The sequence below is a fragment of the Taudactylus pleione genome, unplaced genomic scaffold (assembly GCF_031769625.1).
Source record: "Taudactylus pleione unplaced genomic scaffold, aTauple2 ptg000730l, whole genome shotgun sequence".
NCBI classification, from domain to species: Eukaryota; Metazoa; Chordata; class Amphibia; order Anura; family Myobatrachidae; genus Taudactylus; species Taudactylus pleione.
In genome coordinates this window covers 286321-298657 of record NW_028285132.1, presented here as the reverse complement: position 1 = coordinate 298657, position 12337 = coordinate 286321, and the positions used below count along the sequence as shown (strand labels likewise).

Here is a 12337-nt window from a genome sequence, read left to right as displayed (position 1 = left end):
TTATCTATCACTAAGCAGGGACAACAATCTAGGCTAATATTGTATAAATGCTTGTTTTGAACATTTTCAGTCCTGCAAATACTGCTGCAATTTCTAGATACTCACACACATTGTTTTTCTCCTGTGTGACGTTTCTGATGCCTAAATAGATCTGATGTCTGTGTAAAACATTTCCCACAATCAGGACATGGAAATGGTTTCTCCCCTGTGTGACATCTCTGATGTTTAACAAGATGTGATTTCTGTGTAAAACATTTCCCACATTCAGAACATGGAAATGGTTTTTCACCAGTGTGACTTCTCTGATGTGTAACAAGATGTGGTTTCAGTGTAAAACATTTCCCACATTCAGAACATGGAAATGGTTTCTCACCTGTGTGACGTCTCTGATGTCTAACAAGAGCTGATTTGTGTGTAAAAGATCTTCCACACTCAGAACATGGAAATGGTTTTTCACCTGTGTGAGTTCTCTGATGTGTAACAAATTCTGATTTCTGTGTAAAACGTTTCCCACTCAGAACATGGAAATGGCTTCTCACCTGTGTGATTTCTCTGATGTACAACAAGATTTGATTTGATTGTAAAACATTTCCCACATTTGGAACATGAAAATGGCCTCTCACCTGTGTGGACTCGTTGATGTTTAATAAGCTCTGATTTTTCTCTAAAACATTTCCCACACTCAGAGCATGGAAATGGTTTCTCACCTGTGTGATATCTCTGATGTCTATCAAGAGCTGATTTCCGTGTAAAATATTTCCGACATTCAGAGCATGGAAATGGTTTCTCCCCTGTATGAGTTCTCTCATGTGTAACAAGGCTTGATTTATATGTAAAACATTTTCCACACTCAGAGCAAGAAAACGGTTTCTCACCTGTGTGACTTTTCTGATGTATAACAAGATGTGATTTCTGTGTAAAACATTTCCCACACTCAGAGCATGGAAATGGTTTCTCACCTGTGTGATATCTCTGATGTACAACAAGATATGATTTGTTTGTAAAACATTTCCCACATTCAGAACAGGGAAATAATTTATCAGGTGTTTGAGCTGCACTACGTGTAACAAAAGCTGAGGTATCAGGAGAACATTGGTCACAATTAGCGGTATCAGATGCTATAGCTGCACTGTGAGGCGCTGGATGTATATTTTGTGTAATGGGATTATCTCCTGGAGATTCATGTGTGATGTTATCTTCTATTTTAATATGTGTAGACAAGATGAGATCTCCCTCCAAGTCATTCCTGCTTGTGCGTCCATCTGCTGAAAATACAATAACTATTATTATTATTATTCACAGCACTTTATATAGCACAGACACACTGAGAAGCATTTTATATAGCACAGACACACTGAGAAGCACTTTATATAGCACATACATAATGAGAAGCACTTTATATAACACAGATATACTGAGTAGCACTTTATATAGCACAGATATACTGAGAAGCACGTTATATAGCACAGACACACTGAGCTCTTTATATAGCACAGACATAATGAGAAGCACTTTATATAGCACAGACATACTGAGCAGCACTTTATATAGCACAGACATACTGAGAAGCACTTTATATAGCACAGATACTGAGAAGCACTTTATATAGCACAGACACACTGAGAAGCACTTTATATAGCACAGACATACTGAGCACTTTATATAGCACAGACATACTGAGCACTTTATATAGCACATACATAATGAGAAGCACGTTATATAGCACAGACACACTGAGAAGCACTTTATATAGCACAGACACACTGAGAAGCACGTTATATAGCACAGACATACTGAGAAGCACTTTATACAGCACAGACACACTGAGAAGCACGTTATATAGCACAGACACACTGAGAAGCACGTTATATAGCACAGACACACTGAGAAGCACGTTATATAGCACAGACACACTGAGAAGCACGTTATATAGCACAGACACACTGAGAAGCACTTTATATAGCACAGACACACTGAGAAGCACGTTATATAGCACAGACACACTGAGAAGCACTTTATATAGCACAGACACACTGAGAAGCACTTTATATAGCACAGACACACTGAGAAGCACGTTATATAGCACAGACACACTGAGAAGCACGTTATATAGCACAGACACACTGAGAAGCACGTTATATAGCACAGATATGCAGTTCCTCTTTCCTGCCTGGGGTATCACTCTCAGCTCTGATGCGTTTTGCACACTCAGCTGATGCAATAAACTTCTGATATAGAGACCAGTGTGTGCTAGAAGCACCAGAGCAGAGAGTGACACCCCAGGCAGGAAAGTGGAACTGCTCAAGTTGAGAGAGGTGCAGGGTGCTAGAATGAAGACTATTTAGTCATTCACGTCAGGCCATGCCACAGTGGAGCTTACAATCTATGGGCCTGATGCGACAAATCCCGGTCGCCATGGCGACCAAGATTTTAGTCCTGGTGACTAGGTTTTACAAGAGTCAGGGCAGGCATAGTACAAGTAAAGCTAATTAAAATAAATAAAATAAAAGCTGCTCCGGAGATGGTTACAGCAGTAGACGAGGCATGCCGGTCACAGGAGGAGGAGTGTGTACCTGCCACAGTCAGTCAGTGTGGCTCCGCCTCCTCCCTCCTGCAAGGCAGCGTGTGTGTGATGAAGGAGAGAAGTCACCAGAGCCTCCTCACCGCAGCATGTAAGTGGGGGGGAGACAGACGGAAAGACCGACCGTCTCACAGGCCATGCCACCGATCTGTGACTGCCCAGCAGAGTGGATGGAGCCCACCCGCCCTGAAGCCACTGCAGGACTGGAGTAATTAGCTGGCTGCAGCATGGTGCCAGGGCCGCTGCGGCTTCCCAAACTCACACCCGCAGGACCAACTTTTACAGGGAGTCCATGCAGACCCAGGTGATGAGGGCTGAAACCCATTCTAGCTCGCACAGCGTTGGGTAGATAAGCATGCAACCCTTACAGCCTGGGGCTCCTACAGTGCATGCTGTTACTTGTAGTTCCTCTACATGTTTCCTCTGCCTAGTATGGGGGAGCCTGCCATTAGCTCCACTGCACGTTTGCAGCTGGGTGAGTTGTGTTGCACCTTGGGGTGGGAATTATTATATTGTGTACCCTGTGGGGTGGGTATTAGTATCAGTACAGGGCTCTGTATTATGTAACATCCATCAGCAACTACTACCCCATTTATGTGCCATTCACCAATAACTGCCCTTCCAGTTGTATATGTGCTAGTCACCAATAACTGCCTCCCAGCTGTATATGTGCTAGTCACCAATAACTGCCCTCCCAGCTGTATATGTGCTAGTCAGTCACCAATAACTGCCCTCCCAGCAGTATATGTGCTAGTCACCAATAACTGCCCTCCCAGCTGTATATGTGTATATGTGCTAGTCACCAATAACTGCCCTCCCAGCTGTATATGTGCTAGTCACCAATAACTGCCCTCCCAGCTGTATATGTGTATATGTGCTAGTCACCAATAACTGCCCTCCCAGCTGTATATGTGCTAGTCACCAATAACTGCCCTCCCAGCTGTATATGTGCTAGTCACCAATAACTGCCCCCCCCAGCTATATATGTGCTAGTCACCAATAACTGCCCTCCCAGCTGTATATGTGCTAGTCACCAATAACTGCCCCCCAGCTGTATATGTGCTAGTCATCAATAACTGCCCTCCCAGCTGTATATGTGCTAGTCATCAATAACTGCCCTCCCAGCTGTATATGTGCTAGTCACCAATAACTGCCCTCCCAGCTGTATATGTGCTAGTCACCAATAACTGCCCCCCAGCTGTATATGTGCTAGTCATCAATAACTGCCCTCCCAGCTGTATATGTGCTAGTCATCAATAACTGCCCTCCCAGCTGTATATGTGCTAGTCACCAATAACTGCCCCACAGCTGAATATGTGCTAGTCACCAATAACTGCCCCCCCAACTGTATATGTGCTAGTAACCAATAACTGCCCCTCTGTCCTGTCACCTGTCAGTGGTGCTATGAAGGGAGGGGCCTGGCCTCATTCTGGGGGAGGGGATTACAGGGACCATCTGCCACACACACCTCTGTACTGAGACCGACCATCCATCTAACTCATAGTGTAATCTCCATATATGTAAGGGACTCTGCAATAGTTATCACATAAAGGAGAGGTCTTAGATGTGCTAGACCAGGGGTAGGCAACATGTGGCACTGCAGCTTATATGGAGCTACAATTCCCAGCATACCCTAGCAGCCAAATTGTTGCAGGACATACTGGTATGTGTAGTTCTACAGCAGCAAGAGGACGACACGTCTGCTACCCCTGTCACTAGTCAGTACTAGACAGTTCAACTTTTGAAACCGATATGTGCTGTGTGCAGTGTTGTGAGAGGGCTTCACCCTATTTAGGGTATACTGTGTGGCATAATATGAATTGGCGACAGGTATGGGCATGTGATAGAACCTGATAACCATTGAAGAAGCATGATTGGTGGTCTGATGGCATGCAGGGAGATTAAGGGGCAATTAAGCGGCATGCATGGTGGTCCGATGGCATGCAAGGAGATCAAGGGGCAATTATGGGGCATGCTTGGTGGTCTGATGGCATGCAGGGAGATTAAGGGGCAATTATGGGGCATGAGTGGTGGTCTATACAAGTTTTCAAATATTTTGGTTGCGGACGATGGCATGGCTCCTAAATTTTTAAGATGGCTCCTAGACTTTACAGAGATTTGTCGAGCCCTGGTCAGATTCACTAGAGATGGCAATATTGCGTACACACACAGTACAACTGCGATAGCAGCTAATCCACTGCAGACTCAGCACAACATAAGGACGCCCACTTTACCTCACACACATCCGTAATGTTTAGCAGAATAGCCAAACCATCGGTACAATCGAGTCCCATCGCAACCTCACGCACACTTGCACAAGCCCTGACCTTACTCAGGAATTACTAACAACCACGCACACTATGAGACCGCACAATGTGTATAACATGGCACTAACTGATATATAGAGCGGGGGGTGGCAGCTAGACAGGGTAGGGGAATGGCGCAGGGCACAGAGCGGGGAGAGGCAGGAGGACAGGGTAAGGGAGTGGCACAGAGCAGGGGTGGCAGCAGGATAGGGTAGGCGAATGGCGCAGGGCACAGATTGGCAAAAGCAAAGTAATGAAGACAGCAGAAGGGCAGAGCAGGATACAGAGACAGGTCAGCAGATAAAGTGTAACAGTAAAGAGCACCGAAACACAGAGACTGGAGGAAGCCATTGTACAATGACTGGTGTGTGGTTATAGCTCTGTGTGTGTGTGGGGAGGAGACTGGTCAGATCTCTGGGCTGGTAACACACAGTGACATGATGTGAGGGGGAGAGCAGGAGTATAATAGGGGCTGATGGATCCTGATGTATGAGATACACCAGATAGTGTGGGGAGGAGACTGGTCAGATCTCTGGGCTGGTAACACACAGTGACATGATGTGAGGGGGAGAGCAGGAGTATAATAGGGGCTGATGGATCCTGATGTATGAGATACACCAGATAGTGTGGGGAGGAGACTGGTCAGATCTCTGGGCTGGTGACACACAGTGACATGATGTGAGGGGGAGAGCAGCAGAATAATATGGACTGTAGAAGATGATTTTACTGATTGAATTATTTTTTTTATGTATAATCAGCCAATCATAGCGATGTATGCAAGATATGTAGTCATTCCCAAGTTCCATACACATAGGAGTTTTCTATCTACATATCTGAACACACAGGAGCATTGTGTTAGAAGTCAATTAATATACCAGTATAATTTTGGATTGTGGAAGGAAATCCACACAAAACTGGGAGAACATTCAAAATCAACACATATAATACACTGGTTAAAATCAAACTGAACACTATATCATGGTGCAGAGAGAGAATGTGACTCTTTTCTGTAATAAGTGTTTATTACTTACCGGTGTTGATATCTGTAAAACTGTCCTCCTCCATACACTGCTGATCACCCCTCACAAACGTCTCTTCTTCTCCCTCTGTATCTTCTGTCTTCATATCAGTCACATACGTCTCTTCTTCTCCCTCTTTATCTTCTGCCTTTATATCAGTCACATACGTCTCTTCTTCTCCCTCTTTATCTTCTGCCTTCATATCAGTCACATACGTCTCTTCTTCTCCCTCTATATCTTCTGCCTTCATATCAGTCACATACATCTCTTCTTCTCCCTCTGTATCTTCTGTCTTTATATCAGTCACATACGTCTCTTCTTCTCCCTCTATATCTTCTGCCTTCATATCAGTCACATACGTCTCTTCTTCTCCCTCTATATCTTCTGCCTTTATATCAGTTACATACGTCTCTTCTTCTCCCTCTATATCTTCTGCCTTCATATCAATCACATACGTCTCTTCTTCTCCCTCTATATCTTCTGCCTTCATATTAGTCACATACATCTCTTCTTCTCCCTCTATATCTTCTGCCTTGTAGTCAGTCACATACATCTCTTCTTCTCCGTCTATATAATTTATCTTAATATTAGTCAGATCTTCACCCTAATTAAATCAGAGCATAAAAAATTGCATAATGTCTGATGTCATTACTTGAGATTACACAGTATAATATCAGTGTATAAGACACACACAGCTTCTGTACAGATCATATACTGACAGTCACTGGGGGACCCTTAATCCCACCTACCTGATGCTTCTGTGGGGATCTGTGATTCTCTATACAATCCTGTGAATAAAGAGGACGGGGACATCTCTCTGGGTTATTTCTGTTACTGGGCCCATCTGTTGGAGACACACAGTGACTGAGTACATTGTATATATATGTGATTATCAGATGATGTGTGTATATAGGGGCCCCCATACCCGCTCTCCCCTGTACAATAAATGACAGTCTCCTCTTACCCAGTGATATGAGGGGCCAGTGATTCTCCATCATCACGTCCTTGTACAGACCCCTGTGTTTCTCTATATAACCCCCCTCCTGCATGGAAACATAAAAAATTACATCTTGACACCTTATAGGAACCTGACACACACAATGATACAGTCATCACCCAGACACATCCCCTGGTGTTACTGTATAATGCCCCATTTCCGCAGTCACCTTTCCAGTCATCCCCCAGACACATCCCCTGGTGTAACTGTATAATGTCCTATTCCCAGCAGTCACCTCTAAAGTCATCACCCAGACACATCCCCTGGTGCTACTGTATAATGTCCCATTCCCAGCAGTCACATCTCCAGTCATCACCCAGACACATCCTCTGGTGTTACTGTATAATGTCCTATTCCCAGCAGTCACCTCTAAAGTCATCACCCAGACACATCCCCTGGTGTTACTGTATAATGTCCCTTTCCCAGCAGTCACCTCTCCAGTCATCACCCAGACACGTCCCCTGGTGTTACTGTATAATGCCCCATTCCCAGCAGTCACCTCTCCAGTCATCACCCAGACACATCCCCTGGTGTTACTATAGAATGTCCTATTCCCAGCAGTCACCTCTCCAGTCATCACCCAGACACATCCCCTGGGGTTACTGTATAATGTCCCATTTCCAGCAGTCACCTTTCCAGTCATCCCCCAGACACATCCCCTGGTGTAACTGTATAATGTCCTATTCCCAGCAGTCACCTCTAAAGTCATCACCCAGACACATCCCCTGGTGCTACTGTATAATGTCCCATTCCCAGCAGTCACATCTCCAGTCATCACCCAGACACATCCTCTGGTGTTACTGTATAATGTCCTATTCCCAGCAGTCACCTCTAAAGTCATCACCCAGACACATCCCCTGGTGTTACTGTATAATGTCCCTTTCCCAGCAGTCACCTCTCCAGTCATCACCCAGACACGTCCCCTGGTGTTACTGTATAATGCCCCATTCCCAGCAGTCACCTCTCCAGTCATCACCCAGACACATCCCCTGGTGTTACTGTATAATGTCCCATTCCCAGCAGTCACCTCTCCAGTCATCACCCAGACACATCCCCTGGTGTTACTATAGAATGTCCTATTCCCAGCAGTCACCTCTCCAGTCATCACCCAGACACATCCCCTGGGGTTACTGTATAATGTCCCATTCCCAGCAGTCACCTCTCCAGTCATCACCCAGACACATCCCCTGGTGTTACTGTATAATGTCCTATTCCCAGCAGTCACCTCTCCAGTCATCACCCAGACACATCCCCTGGGGTTACTGTATAATGTCCCATTCCCAGCAGTCACCTCTCCAGTCAGCGGCTGAATGATCTTGTTGGTGAGTTCCAGGATCTTCTGGTCATTGTCTCTCTCATGTATCAGTGAGTGAGGTGGAGGCACCATGATGGGGCTCTGGGTCCTGCTCAGTCCTCCTGTCACACAGGGACGGCTGCTGGGTGTCTCACACTCACTGGATGTCTTCTTCACTACTGTGTAATCCTGAGTATTGGGGAGACAACAATGAAAACGTCAATTAAACTCCACCTACAGTATATGAGGTTGTTTATTCAGGTGTTAACTTTGCATAATATACAAGAAGACTATTTAACAATATCAAGTATTTTAACAATCTCCTATATTTAGGGAAATGTAGAGTATATTGTATGCAGATTGACATATTTGTGTCAGTGACAAAAAGAAGAGAACATACTGAGAACAAAGGCCCTCATTCAGAGCCGTTCGCTATTTGCGTTCGTTCGTTCAAAAACAAGGGGTGGCTATGCAAATGATCCGTTCGCACATTGCAGTCTGTTCACACCTCTAAGTCTGAACGAGCGAGCGAAACATACGCTTCTTTATTTGATAAAAACGCCCCCTGGCCGCTCGCACCATACGTCATGTCCGCTATTTATTAGATTAATCGAGTACATCGAACAGGGTATGAACTGCTCGCTATTCTTGTGGTTGGTTTTTTCAACCGCTATTTTGCGAGCAGTTCTGAGTTAAAAAAAAACAAGTGACGTGGTCATTGACGCTGCTGTATTAATTATGCACACCCATAAAACGCCCGTTTTGACCTTTTGGCACGCCTGCGTTCGGATCTCCACTCCCCGTTTTCAAGCACCTTCCCCTGTTACCACCCACATACGCCTCATTCTGTCACTCAAAATAGCAGGCACTCGCTATATTGCGTACAAATGATTTTCGGCCGCACTGACTGGTTCGCGCATGCGTACTACAAACCGTACGCATGCGCAGATGTGCGAACATCGCTCGGAACGAGCGTACTGCCACTAGCGAGTGGCTCTGAATGAGGGCCAATGTACTCTATTGAGGACTGTGGGACTTATACTATATCTGAGACAGGCTACTTGCTGCTCGGTTATTACGATTACTTCAACATCTAATTACATCCCCTTTCACAGTCCACACATAAGCTCACACATTGTCTTTCTTTCACATCCTCCTGTCATTTGGCCGACATTCCTGTGTGACTGAATCATGCAGCCCAACAGGAAACTGTGTATTCTGGCTGGACCAAAGTGCAATATATATAGCATCTATCCTTGTGTATCTATGCCTATTTCCCTATAGATTGTAAGCTTGCGAGCAGGGCCTCCCTACCTATATATCTGTCTATTACCCAGTTTTGTTCTATTAATGTGTACAATTGTAAAGCGCAACGGAATATGCCGCGCTATATAAAAAACTGTTAATAAAATAAATAAATACTATAGATATAAGTGATGTCACTGTGACACTCCCAGATCCTCTCACCTCCCCAGTCATGTCCCTGTATTATTACTATAGGTATAAGTGATGTCACTGTGACACCCCCAGATCCTCTCACCTCCCCAGTCATGTCCCTGTATTATTACTATAGATATAAGTGATGTCACTGTGACACTCCCAGATCCCCTCACCTCCCCAGTCATGTCCCTGTATTATTACTATAGATATAAGTGATGTCACTGTGACACTCCCAGATCCCCTCACCTCCCCAGTCATGTCCCTGTATTATTACTATAGATATAAGTGATGTCACTGTGATACTCCCAGATCCCCTCACCTCCCCAGTCATGTCCCTGTATTATTACTATAGATATAGGTGATGTCACTGTGACACTCCCAGATCCCCTCACCTCCCCAGTCATGTCCCTGTATTATTACTATAGATATAGGTGATGTCACTGTGACACTCCCAGATCCCCTCACCTCCCCAGTCATGTCCCTGTATTATTACTATAGATATAAGTGGTCACTGTGACACTCCCAGATCCCCTCACCTCCCCAGTCATGTCCCTGTATTATTACTATAGATATAAGTGATGTCACTGTGACACTCCCAGATCCCCTCTCCTCCCCAGTCATGTCCCTGTATTATTACTATAGATATAAGTGATGTCACTGTGACACTCCCAGATCCCCTCACCTCCCCAGTCATGTCCCTGTATTATTACTATAGATATAAGTGATGTCACTGTGACACTCCCAGATCCCCTCACCTCCCCAGTCATGTCCCTGTATTATTACTATAGATATATGTGATGTCACTGTGTCACTCCCAGATTCTCTCACCTCCCCAGTCATGTCCCTGTATTATTACTATAGATATAAGTGATGTCACTGTGACACTCCCAGATCCCCTCACCTCCCCAGTCATGTCCCTGTATTATTACTATAGCTATAAGTGATGTCACTGTGACACTCCCAGATCCCCTCACCTCCCCAGTCATGTCCCTGTATTATTACTATAGATATAAGTGATGTCACTGTGACACTCCCAGATCCTCTCACCTCCCCAGTCATGTCCCTGTATTATTACTATAGCTATAAGTGATGTCACTGTGACACTCCCAGATCCCCTCACCTCCCCAGTCATGTCCCTGTATTATTACTATAGATATAAGTGATGTCACTGTGACACTCCCAGATTCCCTCACCTCCCCAGTCATGTCCCTGTATTATTACTATAGATATAAGTGATGTCACTGTGACATTCCCAGATCCCCTCACCTCCCCAGTCATGTCCCTGTATTATTACTATAGATATATGTGATGTCACTGTGTCACTCCCAGATTCTCTCACCTCCCCAGTCATGTCCCTGTATTATTACTATAGATATAAGTGATGTCACTGTGACACTCCCAGATCCCCTCACCTCCCCAGTCATGTCCCTGTATTATTACTATAGATATAAGTGATGTCACTGTGACACCCCCAGATCCCCTCACCTCCCCAGTCATGTCCCTGTATTATTACTATAGATATAAGTGATGTCACTGTGACACTCCCAGATCCCCTCACCTCCCCAGTCATGTCCCTGTATTATTACTATAGATATAAGTGATGTCACTGTGACACTCCCAGATCCCCTCACCTCCCCAGTCATGTCCCTGTATTATTACTATAGATATGTGATGTCACTGTGACACTCCCAGATCCCCTCACCTCCCCAGTCATGTCCCTGTATTATTACTATAGATATGTGATGTCACTGTGACACTCCCAGATCCTCTCATCTCCCCAGTCATGTCCCTGTATTATTACTATAGATATAAGTGATGTCACTGTGACACCCCCAGATCCCCTCACCTCCCCAGTCATGTCCCTGTATTATTACTATAGATATAAGTGATGTCACTGTGACACTCCCAGATCCCCTCACCTCCCCAGTCATGTCCCTGTATTATTACTATAGATATGTGATGTCACTGTGACACTCCCAGATCCCCTCACCTCCCCAGTCATGTCCCTGTATTATTACTATAGATATAAGTGATGTCACTGTGACAGTCATGTCCCTGTATTATTACTATAGATATAAGTGATGTCACTGTGACACTCCCAGATCCCCTCACCTCCCCAGTCATGTCCCTGTATTATTACTATAGATATAAGTGATGTCACTGTGACACTCCCAGATCCCCTCACCTCCCCAGTCATGTCCCTGTATTATTACTATAGATATAAGTGATGTCACTGTGACACTCCCAGATCCCCTCACCTCCCCAGTCATGTCCCTGTATTATTACTATAGATATAAGTGATGTCACTGTGACACCCCCAGATCCTCTCACCTCCCCAGTCATGTCCCTGTATTATTACGATAGATATAAGTGATGTCACTGTGACTCCCAGATCCCCTCACCTCCCCAGTCATGTCCCTGTATTATTACTATAGATATAAGTGATGTCACTGTGATACTCCCAGATCCCCTCACCTCCCCAGTCATGTCCCTGTATTATTACTATAGATATAAGTGATGTCAGTGTGACACCCCCAGATCCCCTCACCTCCCCAGTCATGTCCCTGTATTATTACTATAGATATAAGTGATGTCACTGTGACACCCCCAGATCCCCTCACCTCCCCAGTCATGTCCCTGTATTATTACTATAGATATAAGTGATGTCACTGTGACACCCCCAGATCCCCTCACCTCCCC

General features: G+C 45.0%; 1 protein-coding gene across 1 annotated transcript in view; it reads right to left on the bottom strand.

The window, feature by feature from the left end:
• Window positions 1-354: 354 nt before the first annotated feature.
• The window catches only part of LOC148477268 (uncharacterized), a 145834-nt gene continuing 133851 nt past the window's right edge, over window positions 355-12337 (bottom strand). Inside the window, exons 8-9 of the mRNA XM_088456966.1 lie at window positions 5919-6081; window positions 355-1265 (exon numbers count right to left, since the gene is read on the bottom strand). Coding sequence (XP_088313092.1) covers window positions 454-1265; window positions 5919-6081 — 975 coding nt within the window. The 3' untranslated portion in view covers window positions 355-453. The remainder of the gene's footprint in view (window positions 1266-5918; window positions 6082-12337) is intronic.